Raw genomic sequence first — 18,585 nt, 5'->3', positions numbered from 1 at the left:
GCTGCTCAATGCTGAACCATCAGTCGAGGCTGACCAACCAAAAACACCACATCAGTATGATATTTTTGACCGAGTCTTTATCAACAGCTCCCCCCCAGATGGGATGACCTTACGCTCTGCAAATGCGCTTCTTACAACTACGATTAATAGTGGTGGGGTGCTGTCAACACCAGTGCGGACGTACATCCAAAAACTCACAGTTGCGTCAGAGCAACTTCGAGCACGCAGCATTGTCCACCAACTCGATGCCAACAACCTGCGATCAGTTATAAAGCAACGTACGGTACGTACGAAGGGGAAAAGGGTTATTCTGAAGGTTGACTTTCATGTTTCTACGCAAGAGTTGTGTGATGCGGTGATGGAGGCGGAAAAGGCGACACATAACCCAAGTTAGAAAAAGCGCAGAACAAAGGATAAGAACGCCTCCTCAGACATTGAAATTGACGAGTATATTGAGGAAGAAGCAGGGGAACAATCTAAGAGTGATGGTGGATCATGTATTATCATTGATTGTAGTTAAATTTACAGATTTGTTGTGTTCTCTTCAAATTTCCACCGCGTTACGCCATCCCCCGCATTACGCCACGACTTACGTTAGCTGTAGAGTTAGTAATAGAGTTGTATGATTATATTATATTCAATATAAGTGATAACTATGGCATCACATACTAAACCCCTCGAGGCATACTAGCCTAGAACTTTACTTCCTAGTCGTTAGCAGTGCTCTGTCTTTAAAGACGATGATATAGGTAGTCCTCCTTTGCCTGTCCAGCCTACAGTTGAGGTGCAATTCAATACCAAAATGCCAAGAGGATCATAAGCCTTAAGCTGGTGACGCACAGAGAGTTGTTATCCTTAACGCTCTCTAGTGAAGATGGCGCCCCTAATGAAGGATGAAGTACTAGTCCTCTTCCGACTTTGCAATTGAAACACCAAAGCATTTCGACTAGGGATGAAGACTGCATTCTAGTCTTATATACAGGCTGATTTTGAAAGGGAGACTAGTAAAGACCACAAGAGTCTCTACTAATAGTATAGCAGGAAATCGACAAGAGAAGGAAATACCTTAATGGGCTTAGGACTAGAAAAACCAATAGCGAGTTGGAATTGACTGTCTAAACTAATAACTAGATTAGGGTTGTTAGCAAGGAAAAGCAGATTGAAACATAGCGAAGTGAGGCAGCAGATACTGTTATCACTTCATTGTAACAAGTGCTTAATACTCAAGACTCGTTATCTGTTGCTATTGCTACAAAGCGGAGGCACTAGCAGACTTATCCTCAAAGTCGTAATAGATCCATTAGCTAGAGAGCACAAGAGTGCTCTGGCTTTGACAATCCTAACAACGAGGATATACTACATGATTCTGTAGAAGAATGGCAAAGTGAGAACGGTGCTAAGAGTGTTTACTCTATAGACTCAACTCCCCTAGAAACACCAACCCTAATACAAACACTAACAGTAGTACTACAAGGAACTTCAGCTCCTTATGGCTAGTTAAATAGTCGAGGAAAACACCTTTGTAGATAGCCTTGAACTTTGTCACCATCTTAGACTCAATTGCTCCTTAAAGAGTAATTGAATACGTAGGCTAATGACCTAGTATTATCTGTCTTTAAGTCATTTATAAGTATGGTAAAGGATCAGTATAGGCAGAGTAATGCAAGAGGGCAGGGAGGGCAGTAGGAATGTGAAAATAGGAACGTTAATAATCCTATAATTACTTCGTAGTTCTAGCAAGTCGATCATTAGATCTAGGAACTATAGGAAGGCCAAGCTGAATTAAAGCAAGGCTAGACTACAATGATATCTCTTCTTTATCAAACTATAGGACTCCGAGCTTATAGAGCTACATATTACTAAATTAAAGAGGATACAATAATTTCTAAGCAGCAAGTGTGATACTACATGGCTAAAGCATGCTGCCATGGATATAATCTAGATATCAACAAGCAATTACTTGATAAATATCTTATTAATGCCCCTTAAACAGGACGCCCTTGGAAACTAAGCGCAAAGATGAAGAGACTCTTATAAAGAGTATAAAAATGGACCGGAACTCTCGAGAGAAGACAGCAGCAACAATTGGCTATGAAAATGCTGTGTCTACAATGACTGCTTTTTAATTACTATAACGGCATAAACTAATAAAACAAAAGCTAACATGGAAACCAGGATTAACTAAAGCGATGTGTGAGACTCTGAGAAAGCACCATCGACACATCTTTGTTGTCTAGGGGAGAAGTTATAGTCTCAGTTGAAGTTGTGCCTGCTAGGGATTTTTCAAGTTTTTCAGGAATAGTAGCTGTGACTGTGTCTGAGGCTGCTATATGTTTTGAATCAGCATTCCCCCGTGCTGAATAGCACTCCTGAATTCTGTGTCCCCCTTTGCCACAGTATAAACAAAGGTTGTTGTCCATTCTGTGTTTTCTTTCTTGAGGGGTAAGTTTACCCCTTTTCAGTTTTTGAGGGTTTCCTGTAGGCTGAGGTGCTGGATTTGCTGTAGATCTCTTTATAGAGGCGTCTAAGTCCATAGGTTCAGCTTAGCAGTTGGTGTAGAGGTGTAATTGTTGAAATTTCTTGTTGGATGCCAGTCCTGGTTCTTCTCCTTTCTTCTTTCAAAAAGCCTATCATCAAGTCTGACAGCTTTCTCTATAAAAGCGTTTGAAGTGTTGTAGGGCATTCTTCTTTGCTGAGTTCATCCTTAATAGAGCTCTTGAGCCCTTGGTAGTAAGTGAAGACTAAGGCTTCTTCATTCCAAGTCAAGTGAGAAGTGATTCTCCTAAATTCTGTTGTATACTGAGCAGCAGAGGTCTTTTGACATAGCTTCTGTAGCTCTCTTTCTGCTGTAGCAGTTTCGTTGATGTCTCCAAAGGTCCTGGTAAGTTCCTCTTGAAACTGGTCATAAGAGGTAATCAAAGGTGTAGTGGTATTTTGGCTGTTGCCACTAAGTCTTCTAAGATATGGCTCAAAGAAGTTGAATGCAGATCCACGGAGGTAGCTGGCAGCGAAATAGATCTTCTGAATGTCTGAGGTGAACTGATGAGGCCTGAGGGTGAAGTAGATCTCCAGTTGCATAAGAAATCCCTTCAACTTCCTCCTGTCTCCATGGTATAAATCTGGAGTTTGCACTTTAGGAAGTGCACCTGGGGTACTCGAAATAGGCAGAGGAGCTGTTGGAAGCTCTGTATGGTGTGTCTGAGTTGAAGATTGTGTTGCTGAAGTGTTGGCTTGAAAGGTGTTTTCCAAATTCTCAAGTTTGTTTGCTATAGTTTGTATAAAGGCAAACAGTTGTTGCATCTGCTGTTCAGCAGTAGTTGTAGGAGCTTGGTCATCCTCCATTATAGTATCGAAGTGCTGCTATAGAAATAGTTGAAGCTTGAAGCAGGCAAGGTGTAATGGTGGGTGCACCAGATGTGAGAATCTAGCCACCCAAGGAAGGGATGATTTTACTAAGACAACACACTGTCTTAGGAAACAGAGCCAAAGGGTTGTAGCTTAGACTATTCCACAACGCAGCAATCAGGTGTGTGATGTAGTGAAGTGGTTCAGACAAGTTGCAACAAATGTTGAGTCTGGGAACTCAGGGGTAAGTCAGAGGTTAACACCTCACTGACTTTTCAGAAACAAGGAGTAACAAGATGAATGCTTGGAAGCTTGTAAAAGACGTGGAAGTATGTGATAGTCGATTTACTGTATTGTCTGCTTGCCCTTTCTTAAGGAAAGGGCAATCCTATTTATGCCAAAGGAGTGTAGTTCTCTCATTTTCCATGACTTTCCATGACTAACCAGGCTTGGTAAATGTATTAGAAATTAAGTGCGACCCACAACTAGCTTGCTAATCATGTAGCGAATGTAAGAGAATCCCATAGAACCATCTCTTGGGTTCCTAGCCTATAGGAAGTGAAAAGGAGGTCCAAGGTCAGAGTACCTATAGACAAATTATGTCATAACTTAACCAATCTTGTGGGTAACTAAGGAGTGATGACGTGTAATGAATCATAGAGGGTTGTAGAAGCTTCTAGAGCTATCGTTCATGTTCCTAGGCCTCTAGTTGGTAGAGATATGTCATGTGGTAGTATTGGCCCACCCCCTTAAGGAGGAGATTTTCTTAATAACTTGTTCAATGAGTGTCCAAATGATATGCCGTGATGTATGTAGCATAAACAGATGTAGTAGAAGAGTTTGCAGCAATCGTTGAGTAGTATTGCTTCTGTTGTTGGTGTGATAAGCCAAGATATGTATGGTGACTTGTAGGTTTGAGGAGGAGATTTCTAAGTTTGCTCTTGAGTTTGATAGAAAACTGAGTGCAACGAATGTCAGTATGACAGCAACGAATGTCAGTATGACAGCAACGAATGTCAGTATGACAAGCACGTACTCTCAAATGAGAGTACACCTCTCATTGGCTTGTTAACCTTTCCAAAGGAGGGTTAGCGGCCGACTGGGTAGATGGAGTTTTCTTACCAGTTTACTGGGTATATCGAGTTTTTGCCCTATTTACAATGATCAGAAGTTGGTGGGGTAAATCCCCGGCGTTACACGGTGACTTACATTACATTAGGAAATAGTGGGAACAGGGGGGGTAAGGATTATGGTTACATCATTTCCTATCTAGGCTAAAGCTGCTACGCTGCTACAGTGAAATTACGATGCTGAAGTGGCCTAATGCACAGTGAGTTGCATATCCCACGACCTCTAGGTTATGTCATAACCGACGGGAAACCGGCCAATCCTTATTCCAGTAGTAGTAGCCGAGTCTACAGCGTGCGCCAAAGCGATATTTAATCCGGTGAAGTAAGAAAACGATACGATTGTCTAATCTGCCTTTATTTGAAGACGCACTCATAGAACACATATTTGTTTGTAATGACCAAATTTTCCAGGATGTTTACGGTCGATCGAACACCTTCGTGCTCTAGTCACACGCCAACCACACAAACAGGAGGGGTAATGTATAGCGGGATTAGAGTGATGAAAGGAAGGGGGGAAAGGATAAAAAGATTCCAAGCCATAACCCAAACCCATCCGGGCGAAGCCCGCCGACGGCCATCCCCGGAGGGTAGAGGGCAGAGGGTATAGGAGGCAGAGAGTATAGAGTAGATGGGGCAGAGAGTAGTTTCCAGAAATCCTCAGTGGTCCACAGAATAAAGTTATCTTCATTGGTATATTCAAGATGTATAAGATCCCAAAGCCAATCATCAAGCCCTCGCCCTTTTCGCTACAACAAAGCCACTCGAAACCGGCTTCCTGAACTGCCCCTTGCGCCCTCCCTGAAGACTCGCCTTCAGGGATAGAGTATTGCGAGACGCCTTCGGTGCAAACCCCGCCTTCTCCACCTGGGCCACGCGATACGTGGTTGATCCCATCTTCTTGTCCTTCGGTTTCTTCTCCTCATAAGCGAACTTGATCTTCTTCGACACTCGCGGCTTCTCAACTTGCACTGGAGCCTCGTCCTCCGAGCTGGCATCTTCTAGGAAATCTTCCGGAAGCAGATCCGGGAGAGTTGTGCGGTCGAACCTAGGCTTTGATGCCCGTCCTACCGGCTCGACGGTTATGCTTGAGTTCTCAATGGTGGCGGACTCATCAATTTCCTCTTCTGCGTGCTTCCGCTTCTTGGCGGCCTTAGCTTGTGCTTTTAGCTGCGCGTCACGGTCTTTGCGCTTCTGGCGCTCAGCTGCTTCTTTTCTAAAACGGCAAGATTAGCTAGAGTTTGACGGAGTTTAAGGAAGGGTGGCTTACTGTTCTGCCGCCTTCGCAGCTTCGCGTGCAGCTCCTAGAGCTTTACTCTGCGCAGCTTCGGCGCCAACTTCCTCTGGGGCATCGTCATCCGAACTCTCATCTTCATCCTCTTGTATCCTCTCTGGCTCTGGCTCTAGGGCTGCTACAACTTCGACAGGGTCGTTGTCACCAAACTTCTTGTGCTTAGGTTTTGCCACAGGCGCATCGACAACAGCTGGAGCATCGGAAGCTTTCGCAATGGTACCCTTCTCCGCAAGCTCTTTCTGTTCTGTGGAACTGACGGTCTCTGATCCAGGCTCCGTATCCACAGACTTGGCATTCCTCTTTCCTTTTGGCGTTGACTTCAGGGTGGCCTTCTTTGACTTTGCCGCTGGTGTAGGCGCAGTAGGTTCTTCAGGCAACTCCTTGACTGGTATTTCCACGGCAAGGTGGCTCTGTGCTACGGCTGGGGAATTTTCGTCCTTATTCCGCACAGGTAGCTTTCGTCGTTTCGTGGGTGTGCCCGTTTCTTCCTCTGTCGCCGCTTTCTTGCTCAGCTCAGTGCGCCTACGCTTCTTCGCGCTCTCAGATAGTAATTCGTTCGGCACATTGGCATTGCTATCGTCAGCGTTTATCAACGTCGCACTCGGGCCGCTTTGCCGCCTCGTCGTAACCATTGTTGATTTTGAGGTACCGGATTTCTTCTCGGCCAGAGATCGCCCGCCTGGTGATTTCTTCTCGTTTTTAGCAGCTTCGTCGTGCTTATTGAAGGGGACGATATTGCGCGCCGAGCTGAGGATTCGTGAGAACATTAGAAGAGTTCGGTTTGAGCGATGGCCGTCATGCAGGGTGGAAGGATGGCGTTTCAACTTTTTTTGAGAATAAAGTTCTTGGCCGCCGTAGAGAATTTGGTATCGTGCACGGACCAAGAGTTTATTTGCACGTGAGCAACCACGGCATCTTGAGGCATTCTGTATTTCATAATCGAAGAGCATGAACGCCCCTTGATATTATATCGATTATTTCATATTCTCTTACACGCGAAAGACTTCCGCAAACGCCACACACTAGCCGCGCCAAGTTTAAGGGCCAATTGGCCGATTAGCCCCATCCGGCTTAAAATGCAGTCGATGGGAGCTCTTCTCGGTGCACACAGCAGAGGCGCATTAGAGCAATTTAGATTTGCTGTAACGTAAGTCGTGGCGTAACGCAACGGGTGTCGTAACGCAACGGATATCAGAGGAGAACGACGTAGAAAATTAAATAGCTAAACATCAACAATAATACATGACCCAGTATCGCTCTTAGAATCCTCGTGAAGCACTTCTTCATCATCGCAATCACTATCAGAAATGTACACAACTGCCTTTCCCTTTCCCTTTCGTGTTTTCCTACCTTGACTTTTTGTAGCATTCTCGTAAGTTGTTGGCATCATGTTGGTGGACGATACTTTGCGCATGAATTTGCTCAGTCCCGGTTGTCAGTTTTTGGATATATCTGCGGACTGGTGTTGCAACAGTCGTATGGTCCTTAATTGTTGAATTAAGTAGCTTATTCGCATCTCGCAGTATCGCTGGATCAGGTGGCGAGCTATTTACAAAGACTTGATTAAAAATACCAAACTGGGTTGGTGTTCTTGGTCTTTCTTGCTCGGGTGTTGCATCGCGGGCCATCGTACGACGTACTCTTTGTGGGTTGAATGGGATTAAACCAGCACCGCGCCAGGCAGATTCGATGTTCTCACGATTGCATACATCTGATCGTGCTCGAATATATGCTTCCATCCACTCGTACTTCTGTATTCGTACGAGTTGTGCTTGGTTCAAGTGCGATAGTGCCGCTGTCAGCCGTTTTTTGAGAGGGCCAAAAATCGCAACATCAAGCGGCTGCAGCAAGTGTGATGTATGAGGCGGTAGGATAAGAAGCGAAATTCGATTTTACAGACAGTGTGCTATAAAGCTACCCGTGGCCATCACAGATAAGAAGTCGGTGTTGTCTGCCTGCTTTTGCTCGGGTTATCGGTTCAAAAACACGCCTCAACCACTCTAAACCGTGAACGTTACTCATCCAACCCTTTGTATTTGCTGAAAAGAACTATTCATTATGTACGCTATTCGGTATCCAGTTCTGTAAGACGTTCGACCCTTTGAATATCCCGAGCGGTGGTAGAATTGTTCAATCCACCATCGAAACCCATTCTTGACGGGTGCTTTGTACGAAGTGATGAATCGAGTATTATACGCGTTGCCTCCATTGTCCCAATCGAAAATCCAGACTCGTCCATGTTATATATGTCTTTTTGGTCGATTCCGTGTTCTTGAACCACTTTCTGATACGCGTCAAACCATGCGTCAAGCACTGGTTTTGTTGCCCCGTCCATTCGTACAGACTCAATTCGACGTCCAATAGCAACTTTGAGATGTGGGTGTCGTATAATGAATCGGGGAACCCAGTACTCACCAAGCGTATCATGTGGTTGGAGTTCAAGCACGTCGGGTGTCGCATTGTCCAAATCATATGTTCGTTTTTTACGCAGTTCCTCTGCTATTTCTTTTAATAAGCGATGACCAGGAGAGTACCCACTGATTGTTAAGTCTTTGATCCACTTGAGAAGTACGTTTTCCTGAGCGTATGAGAGTTTCTGCTGTTGTTGGCGGGCTTGATGGCGAGATAACCCCCCATTGACGCGTCGCGTCAATGTGCTCCGCGTCAACCCCAAGTCCTGGGCAGCCTTATACAAGCTTTTATATTCACCATTTTGAACGCCAGTTATCGCCTGAGTAATACGAGACTCTAAATCCGCCATCGCTACGCTTTTCCTACGCACCATTGTTGAGTTATTCAAGTTACAAGTTGGTAGTCCTCGGTTATCAGTTGCGTTACGACACCCGTTGCGTTATGCCACGACTTACGTTAACGCTGCTCCATTTTGTAGCAGCCCCATAAAACTAGCCATAGTAGGAAATATAAACCCTAGTAGGCTTGGCATCATAATCACCTAATTAGGATAGTGACTGCTACAGTGTAGTAGGTAGGGTTACTATTCATAAGTAGTTAGTTAAATTATATTAGGTTAGCTGTAAAACTATGTTCTAATGTATGAAGATGAAGTTGTTGATAATTCCATTGATCTAACGTACATGTATAGCGAAAGCGCCAAACAAGCGAAAGCGCCAAAATGATGCCGTGACCAAACCCCCCAACTAAATGTTAAATTCCTCAACAACAAAACATGCCCCATAAAAACGATGAAAGCCAATTAGTGCTAGCTATCCAGGCTATGCAAAGCGACCCAAAGTTACGCCTTCGAGTTGCTGCTAGGATCTATTCTGTGGACCACCGCAAGCTAGGTCGTCGTCTAGAAGGTGTACCTTCACGACGCGATATCCAAGCCAACTCACGGAAATTAACTAACCTAGAGGAGTCCGTCCTTGTTCAGTATATACTCGACCTAGCTGCCAAAGGGTTTCCTCCTCGGCTGTCTGTTGTTGAAGATATGGCAAGTCGACTACTTGCAACACGCGACGCGTCACGCGTTGGGTCGCGTTGGGCTTCAAACTTTGTTAAGCGGTGTGTAGAGCTCCAGACACGCTTTCAGCGCAAATACGACTACCAGAGGGCTAAGTGCGAAGATCCAGAAGTTATTAATGGCTGGTTTGAGCTTGTGCGTAACACAATTGCGAAATATGGTATTGATGAAGCAGATATCTACAACTTTGATGAGACTGGGTTTATGATGGGCGTTATCTCAACTGCTATGGTTGTAACAAGCTCAGACGGGCGGGCAAAAGCAAAGAAGGTACAGCCTGGTAATCGGGAATGGGTTACAGTAATCCAAGGCGTTAGTTCTCAAGGTTGGGCAGTACCACCATTTATCATTGTTGCAGGCAAAAACCACCTTACATCATGGTATGAGAATAGTGGATTTTCAAGCGATTGGGTGATTTCTGTTACTGAAAATGGCTGGACTACAAACGAGAGAGGCATGGATTGGATTCAGCACTTTGAGAAGCATACAAAGGCCCAGAGTGTTGGTGGTTATCGCTTGTTAGTCCTTGATGGTCATGAGAGCCACCACTCAGATGAGTTTGAGGAGTACTGCAAGGAACACAACATTATTACGCTTTGTATGCCTGCTCACTCTTCTCATCTACTCCAGCCACTTGATGTTGGCTATTTTGGCCCGTTAAAGCAGGCCTATGGTCGGCAAATTGAAGATATGATGCAGGCTCATATTTCTCATATTACAAAGGATGACTTCTTTCCTGCCTTCCATGCTGCATTTAACACTACAATGACGGAAAGTAACATTCGAGGCGGGTTCCGAGGGGCAGGGCTTCTTCCATTTGACCCTGAGAGAGTGATATCTACACTTGATCTTAAGTTAAGGACACCAACGCCTCCAAGCTCCAGCCCAGGTACTGCTCAACCTTGGGTTTCTCAGACACCAAACAACCCAATTGAAGCTATGTCACAGTCTACATTTATTAAAACTCGGATTTCACGCCATCAAAATAGCTCTCCAACCTCAATCTATGCAGCTGTTGACCAGTTTACAAAGGGTGCATCGCAAATAATGCATCAATTAGCACTGCTAAAGGGAGAGAACCAAAACCTATGACAGGCAAATGAAGTACTAAGCAAGCGCCGGAGAGCTAGGAAGACACGACTACAGCAAGGAGGATCACTTAGTCAACAAGGGGCGCAAGAGCTACAGGATGAGAGGGATGTTGTGCAGCAGGTAGAGCAGGAAATAAGGGCAAGCCGTGGTCAGAAGCCAAGGGAAGAAACCCGTGCCCGTCGCTGTGGCAAGTGTGGTGAGACTGGGCACAATGCGCGCACGTGTCAGATTGTAATAGACACCTCTGAGGAAGAGGACTCCGAGTAGTTTCAATTGATTTCTAATGTTGTGGTAGATTTATCGCAATGTTTGTCGTGAGGGTAGATAATTTTGGCGCTTTCGCTATACATGTACGTTATGAATATCCCCTATTTAACATTCTAGTTAACGTTCTAGGCTAATATGCCTCCTATCTAGCCTCCAAATCTACTGAATATACCCTATGGCCCCCCTATTGCTATCTAGGTTATGAATGGTCATGAGACTATCCTTTGAATATATGGTGACCTGGCATATAGAGCTGCCTTTAGTACAGCTTGCCTATAGACCCATCTGTAAGGAAGACACATCCTTAGTGTTAAGAAAAGGGCTTGGAATAAAGCGCTTTCCTCTGCTCGAATTGCTATTAAGCAAGCCTTTGGCAATGTCTACGTCCTTTGGACGTATATATCCTTTAGAAAGGGGCTTCTGTTAGGGTTCCAACCTGTTAGTGTATACTTTCTACTAGTAGCGCTTCTTACAAACTGCAATACCTATATCTGTTACGATTATAGCTTACAGGTTGTTACAGTTGTTATGGTTGTTATGGTTGTTATGGTTGTTATGGTTGTTATGGTTGTTATGGTTGTTATGGTTGTTATGGTTGTTATGGTTCTTACGGTTGTTATGGGTGCAGCCTTAGCCACAAAGGCTATAACCGCTAAGCAGACAACTGTATATTACGAGGAATAGCCTCACCTTCCTTCCTTCTTCTTCTTCTTCTCTCTTTAGATTCAATCTAGCTTATTATTCTCCAGACTGGCTTCTTGACCTCCGTGACCATCGTAACATAAGATTGAATCTCACCTTTCTTTTGCTCTCTGAGCCTGAACCTTGATACTGAAATTTGAATTCCCTTCTTTGGAAACCCTACAACCATATCCTAAAGTCGATTCCAGAACACAACAGAACACACCAGAAACACCAGAACACCACAGACTTCATAGATCAGACCTTTCACAACGCTCCCTTGACAAGGAATATAGCTGTGAGGGAAGTGCGCTCCTCTTGAGTGGCTCCTACAGTCGACAAACTGTGCAATAGGGCCTTTGGCGATACGAGTCTGATCTACTGAATACGAAAACTGAAAGAATAGCAAAGCTGCTATGGCACACACAGCCAAAGAAAAAGCCAAGTGTTACGGCTACGGTAACGTGACGTCATGGTTACAGGACCAGGGCCTAGTAACGTGACATGTGAGTCACAGGGGGCAAGCGGGGTAGGCTGCCATGTGACGGGGCTAATGGATAGTTGCAGAAACTAGTGGATATTGGATAGTTGAGCTATCCACGAACTTCCTGAATATCTAGCTATCCGCCAACTATCCAGATTACCCATGAGGCACGACGCCACTATATAAGTAGATAGTATTTCCTTAGATAGGAGCTTCGTGCTCAACTCAATATAGTATTCTTTACAATACTGTAACGTGTTACTTGGAAAGCCTTTGTGTTTAATCCCCTGCCTCCTCTGTCAAGTCAACCTTACGCAAGAAACCTCTGTGTCTTCTATCGTTTAGAAGTCAGCGTTACACCAAGATGGCTGACCAAAACCCAGAAGACTATGAGTCTATAAATGAGAAAACAACCTTGGCAGATGAGTCTGAGAAGAGAGATGAACTTCAAGATGGCTTCCTCGAAGCCCAAGAAGATTTCAAGAGGATGGGCAAAACAGCTCAAGAAAGACACCAGTCTATACTATCAAACGGCCACCAGATGAGGAATTGGAATGTCAACACCTACACTGAATTCCAAAAGCTGTCACCTAGCAGCCAAGAGTACGCCTGGTCAATGTTGAAAGCCATTATGAAGGACTACCTCATCATCGGTCAAGCTTCTGATGCTACTATTGCAGAGCGAAATGATGCTATTCTACAGCTCCAAGAAGAAATTCAAGACAAGGATGAAAAGATTACTAAACTGCAAGGCATTCAAAAATATCTTGAGAATACAGCTCCTATTCGCAATGCAGCACCTCGCCAGTCTGCTCGCATTCCGGATCCTCCTATTCTTACAGATGGGATTGAACCAGCTTTTGAAGACTGGGTTGTGAAGATCCAACTCAAGCTGGAAGCCAACATCGACCACTTCCCAAATGACAAGATGCAGATGAGTTATCTCCAAAGCAGACTAGGAGGACTCGCAGTTCGCCATGTGAACCCAAGGCTTCGCATTACCTCACCAAACATGCTTCAGTCAGCAGAAGAAATCCTCCAACTCCTCGAGAAAGTGTTTAGCGACCCCAATAGGAGACACACTGCACAAACTGAGTATCGCAAGTTATACCAAGGCAAGAATACCTTCACAACATTCTGGGCTGAATTCCAGAGACTCACTGAAGAGCTGGACTACTCAGAAGAGACCTTGCTTGACGATCTCTGATTTAAAATCAACCAAGGCATGCAGAAAGCCCTTGTTGCAGAAGTGGGAGCTACCACTCTACATGAATTCGCGAAGAAATGGATGCTTGTGGACCAAAACCTACAGAGATTTCAAGAAAAGGAGAAGAGAATGAAGCCACAGCCGTTCGCCTACCAGAAGCAGAGTGGCCAGATCCCTACTTCTAGTACTGCTGTTGAAATAGTGGCACCACAGAAGAAGCTCTACCGCTCTCCCCACCAAGATCCTGAGAAAGAATCGCTCATGAAGCTTGGAAAATGCTTCCATTGCCACGAAAGCGGCCATCGTGCTCATGACTGCCCTCAGAAACAGAAAGGCAGACTCAATGAGATCTCTGATACTGAGGATCCTACCCAGTATGAGTCGGGAAAAGAATAGCCTCTAGAAAAGACGTCGCTAGAGGTTCTACAGCAAGAATTGCCTCCTCTGCCTCATCATTGTCCCATTTTGACTATGACACTCCATTCTTAGCTACCTGCAGAATAGGAAGGAATCAAATTGTCATGCAAGCCTTAATGGATAGCGGTGCAACAGGTGGAAGCTTTGTGAATGCTGTTGACGCAAAACGAATTTGTGAAATTGAGAACATCTCTCCTATCCAACTTATAAAACCAAAGAACATTGAAGGATTTAATGGAGTTGCAGCACCTACAGTTACGCATGCTATATACCCTCGACTACAAATTGGAGATCACGTTGAAAGTCTATGCCCTCTATTCATTACTACTCTTGGGAAACATTCTATCATTCTTGTGAAAGCTTGGATGAAGCAGCATGGAGTCACACTCAATATGGTAAACGACCAAGTCATCTTTACAAAGGGTCACTGCCAGCACACTACACCAACAGACACTTTAAAACTGAAAACTACAAGTCCCCAAGCTGAGAAGGAAATACAAGATAAAGAAGCTCCGAAGCCAGCCCTCTAACCTCATTATAAGAACAAGAACAAATGCACTGTTACAATGATTGGAGCTGCACCATTCAATATGCTTCGGAAGCAGAAATGCAGTATCATTTAAAGATATACTCGCTGAACAAGCAAAGGAGGAAACGAAAGAAATCGACCCAAAACTGATCCTCCCAAAGGAGTTCCATAAATATCCCGATGTGTTCTCAAAACAGGCTGCAGACAAGCTCCCGCCTCACAGATATGTAGACCATCACATTGTGTTAGAAGGGAACTCGAAACTAGGGCATGCACCACTCTATACATGTCTCGAGAAGAGCTTGATCTTGTGAAGAAATACGTGGAGGACAATCTTACCAAAGGATTCATCGAAGCTAGCAAGCACCATTTGCCTCACCTGTGTTATTTGTACGCAAACCAGGAGGTGGACTTCGATTTTGCGTAGACTATCACAAACTAAATGCGATCACAAGGAAAGACTCATACCCACTTTCCCTCATTGATGAAACATTGGCTCAAATCACGGATGCCAAATATCTTACAAAGATTGATATTAGACATGCCTTTAATCGAATTCACATGCAGACAGAGGAGGACGAAGATCTGACAACATTCAAAACTCGATTTGGATCATACAAATACAAAGTTCTCCCATTTGGACTTACGAATGGCCCAGCAACATTCCAACGATATATGAATGAAACATTAATGGAATACATAAACAAATTTGTCACTGCATACATGGATGATCTTCTTGTCTATAGTACAAGTAAGGAGGAACATGTTAAGCATGTCAAAATGGTACACCCTGGCATTGGGAATATGATTCGGGTCATCAAAAGACAGTATTACTGGCCCCGGATGGATAAGATAATTATACAATACATCAAGAACTGCCATATCTGCAAAAGATCAAAACCTACAAGAGATGCTTATAATGGACTTCTTCAACCAATCCCTGTTGGCAGCCAGCCGTGGCAGGACATTTCACTCGACTTAATTACAGGATTGCCATTGTGTGAAGGAAACAATGCTATCCTTGTCGTAGCATGCCGACTTACAAAAGAACGCTCCTAACTCCCCCAGATGACCCAAGTTCACTCCCCCCTCCCCCTCTTCCTCCTCCCCCCCTCCTCCCCACCACCAGACCCGGATCTAACACCCCTCTTCCTCTCGCCACCACCCCCTCCCAGCCCAGCCATCCGCTGTGCCTCCCTAACAAGCCTCTCCCGATCCCTCGCCTCCCTCTCAGCCGTATGCGGATCCTTCGCAACAGGGTCGACGTGATTCTCTTTCCCAGACATTGCGCGAGGCCCCATCGGCAGACGAAATCCGTCTTCCGTAGCGGCATCGCCGTTCTGCGCCGAGGGAGAATGTTGGCGGCGGCGGCGAGAGCGCGAACGCGAGCGGTGCTTATGTGATGAGGATTTGTGGCCGTGGTCGCGGTCGTGGTCCCTCTCCCTCTCGCGGTCTCGGTCACGGTCTCTGTCCTTCTCGCGCCCCCCGTCTCGATTCCTCTCCCGCTCTCTATCCCGATCGCCACGCTCCCTATTATAGTCCCGATCGCGGTCTCGATCACGCCCGCCGTCACGGTCGCTATCCCTCTCTCGCCTCCGTCTCTCCCTCCTCTCGCGCCTAGCCTCCGCTTCCGTTTCGTCTTCAAGGACATCTTCTCCACCGTCCCCAACGCCCTCGCCCTCCTCACGCCGTCTCTCTCTCCGCCGCCTCTCCCGCCTCCGCGCCCTGCTGCCATCAGAAGTCGACTCGTCTCTCCGACGACGGTGTCGTTCTCTCCTCTCACGTCTCGGCGACCTCGACCGGGACCTCGATTTCGAAGCGTTCCGCGGCTGGACTCCCTCTCCCGGCTCGGCTCCCTCACCATCCAATCCTACACGGCCATTCATCTCCGTCTCCGGCACCGCAGAAGACCCGCTCTCCCGCCCTGACTCGTCAAACGGTGCCCTTCCACGCAAGTGTAGGATACTCGTGTTAGGCAGCCCCTCTCGCATCGCCTTCGGGCCTGTGGGAGCATTAATCGGCACATCCGCCAACGGCGGCGGCGCTTGAGTCGCATACGCGCTATTTCGGGCTACATACACGCCTCCGTGGCCATAGCTCGTAAACTGCGCCTGCTCGATCTCTTCCAGCGTCTGGATCGGCTTTGGGCCCGTATCCGGGACATCAGAGGAGTTGTCTAGGGGGTTAGTGGCAGCCTGTGCGTCGCCATCGGCGGTCAAACCGTTTGTCTCCGCATTGTCTGTGGCAGTTACTTCAGTTTCTGCCATGGCGGGTGGCGTACGGATTTCACGGCCAAACTCATCGACATTAGATGCGGGCTCAGTACTCTGTTGCTCCTTAGGTCCTTGGGGCGCAGCGGATTCACTCACGTGGCCCGCAACGCTATTTTGGTAGTTGCCGTGTTGTGCGTACTCACCATGCCCGTACCCGCCCCCGCGGCCGTAGCCACCACGCCCTCTGCCTCTCCCGCGGCCAGCAAAGCCGCCGCCGCCGTGGTGGCCATACTCATTGTACTGGTTGCGGCCGTAGCCACCTTGGCTATAGCCAGCACCGGCACCATGGTGTTGTTGGAAGGGGTATCCAGGCTTATGAGGGGCGCCATAGTCATTGTGGCCCATTCCCGCAGAAAGCGCAACATTTGGATTGAAATTATTCTGACCCATATTCCACTGTTGTCCACCCCATTCGCCACCACCACCTCCGAAGCCTTGTCCCGCCACGCCTTCGAATCCTCCCATGCCTCCCATTCCCATGTTCATGCCGTTCATACCCATACCCCCGAATCCTCCATTCATAAACATGTTCTGCATCGCCATTGGATCCATCGACATTCCGGGCATTCCTGACGCGATTGTTAGCTAGTTGCTTTTGTATCATGAGGAATATGCATTACCCATCATTGGAAATCCGCCAAAAGCATTGGCCCCCATTCCATTCTGCATGGCCATGGCCATTTGCATCTGCATTCGGTTCATGTCGCCGGTCATGTTTAGGAACCCACCCATTGCTGTGTTAAATCCACCTGGCATGCCAGGCATCCCTACCCCTACCATACCTACGGCCTCACCATTGGCGTCCTTTTCCCCTTCTTGCGTGGCCACGTTCGCGTCAGTCGCGACCTCTCCAGCGGTTGTATCCTCCCCTGTATGTTCTTGGCCGGGCGCGATTTCCTGGGAACTGTTAGTGTGTGCCAACGACGCAGGTTAAGTCATCTTACCTCAATTGATTGTTGTAGGATATCTTTATGGTCTTCATTCACAGCTTCGCCATTCATAACAGATGTTCCATCGGCAGCCCCGTCTTGTTCGGACACTGCCGCCTGATCCGTTATAGGTAATGATTCCTCGGTCGTATCTTCAGCTGGAGCCTCTGAAATTGGCTCCTCGGGCGCTGTGACTGGGACTGGAGCATCTTCGACTGGTGTGATTGGAGGTGTATCCTTGATTGATTTTGCTTGCAGCGCGACTCTCTTCTTTTCTTCCGTCCTTAGGAACACCTTAATTGTGGTTCGTAGTGATTTGTGAGGCTTGCAGTCCTCTGCAGCCACCGGTGTATGTTCGCAGACCGGGCAAGATGAAGGGAGGGAGGATTGGCCTAGAATAACTTGTTAGTCCAATGTTTATCTCACGGAGGCTTCTAGGTACTTACAATCCTCGCAGATTGCTTGTTCACAGCATGGCAGGCGAAATGCATTCATTGCCAGTTTGCTGCATATTGCACAACGCAGTTTGATAGGTATATCATTTTGAGAGAGCGAGCTGTTACAGTTAGAATTGAACCATCGTCGTGGTAAAAGACGCTTGCTACCTGATAAGCTCAGCCTGGGTGAAAGCTGTCGCAGCCATCTTGCCAAAGGAGGCCGTCCTCTGTCGTGTGCGTGTTTGGACTTTTCGAATCAGGTCATAGCTTTGACGCAGTTGGCCAAAGGTAGATATCAACGATGGGGTAGACGATTGCCAACGTCCATCTCTAGAACATATCCTGTGGTAGGTGAATGCCTCGTTCAGATTCACATGTTGTAATAGTCACGTGAACTCTTACGGAATACTTCCTTAGTTTTCAGGTTACAAATTGTTGTACTATGGTACTCTGATCACATGATCTCACCGTGACTTTACCACCAAAATTCAGATTAGATTAGACAGTCAATTAACGTGCATGTATAACGAAAGTGCCAAACAAGCGAAAGTGCCAAAATCATGCGGTGACCAACCCCCCCAACTAAATGTTAAATTCCTCCACAACAAAACATGCGCCATAAAAATGATGAAAGCAAATTAGTGCTAGCTATCCAAGCTATGCAAAGCGACCCAAATTTGCGCCTTCGAGTTGCAGCTAGGATCTATTCCGTAGACCACCGCAAGCTATGTCACCGTTTACAAGGCGTACCTTCACGACGCGATATCCAAGCCAACTTACGGAAATTAAGTAACCTAGAGGAATCAGTTCTTGTTCAGTATATACTTGACTTAGCTGCTAAAGGGTTCCCTCCTCAGTTGTCAATTGTTGAAGATATGGCAAATCGACTACTTGCAACATGCGACGCGCCATGCGTCGGGTCACGTTGGGCTTCAAATTTTGTTAAGCGCCATGTAGAGCTCCGGACACGCTTCCAGCGAAAATACGACTACCAGAGGGCTAAGTGCGAAGATCCAGAA

The 18,585-nt window shown here is 46.4% G+C and overlaps 3 protein-coding genes across 3 annotated transcripts; 1 reads left to right on the top strand and 2 right to left on the bottom strand.

Moving 5' to 3' along the window:
* Positions 1-5,169: 5,169 nt before the first annotated feature.
* On the bottom strand, positions 5,170-6,638 carry VC83_09457 (uncharacterized protein). Its single transcript, XM_024472896.1, has 2 exons — positions 5,743-6,638; positions 5,170-5,688 (listed from the first exon to the last, which is right to left on the bottom strand). Exons 1-2 carry the CDS (start codon positions 6,531-6,533, stop codon positions 5,202-5,204), a joined length of 1,278 nt encoding a protein of 425 aa, XP_024319656.1. The 5' UTR covers positions 6,534-6,638; the 3' UTR covers positions 5,170-5,201.
* Positions 6,639-12,999: 6,361 nt separating this feature from the next.
* VC83_09456 (uncharacterized protein) lies at positions 13,000-13,377 on the top strand (the record flags this gene model as incomplete). Its single annotated transcript, XM_024472895.1, has 1 exon — positions 13,000-13,377. The coding sequence occupies one exon, from the start codon at positions 13,000-13,002 to the stop codon at positions 13,375-13,377; it is 378 nt and encodes a 125-aa protein (XP_024319657.1).
* Positions 13,378-14,738: 1,361 nt separating this feature from the next.
* VC83_09455 (uncharacterized protein) lies at positions 14,739-17,959 on the bottom strand. Its single transcript, XM_024472894.1, has 5 exons — positions 17,735-17,959; positions 17,576-17,685; positions 17,145-17,521; positions 16,821-17,097; positions 14,739-16,769 (listed from the first exon to the last, which is right to left on the bottom strand). Exons 1-5 carry the CDS (start codon positions 17,770-17,772, stop codon positions 15,007-15,009), a joined length of 2,565 nt encoding a protein of 854 aa, XP_024319654.1. The 5' UTR covers positions 17,773-17,959; the 3' UTR covers positions 14,739-15,006.
* Positions 17,960-18,585: the final 626 nt, after the last annotated feature.

Source organism: Pseudogymnoascus destructans (genome assembly GCF_001641265.1).
Source record: "Pseudogymnoascus destructans isolate 20631-21 unplaced genomic scaffold scaffold_44, whole genome shotgun sequence".
Taxonomy (NCBI): Eukaryota; Fungi; Ascomycota; class Leotiomycetes; order Thelebolales; family Thelebolaceae; genus Pseudogymnoascus; species Pseudogymnoascus destructans.
This window is presented reverse-complemented; position numbering and strand designations above follow the sequence as displayed.

Excerpts from the sequence above, each read along its gene's own strand:
- VC83_09457 (XM_024472896.1), bottom strand. The coding sequence starts at position 6,533 with ATGTTCTCACGAATCCTCAGCTCGGCGCGCAATATCGTCCCCTTCAAT. Across the intron at positions 5,689-5,742 it reads GCTGCGAAGGCGGCAGAACA|AAAAGAAGCAGCTGAGCGCC; the intron begins GTAAGCCACCCT and ends TTGCCGTTTTAG.
- VC83_09455 (XM_024472894.1), bottom strand. The coding sequence starts at position 17,772 with ATGGCTGCGACAGCTTTCACCCAGGCTGAGCTTATCAG. Across the intron at positions 17,686-17,734 it reads ACCCAGGCTGAGCTTATCAG|CTCGCTCTCTCAAAATGATA; the intron begins GTAGCAAGCGTC and ends TAACTGTAACAG. Across the intron at positions 17,522-17,575 it reads ACAAGCAATCTGCGAGGATT|GCCAATCCTCCCTCCCTTCA; the intron begins GTAAGTACCTAG and ends AAGTTATTCTAG.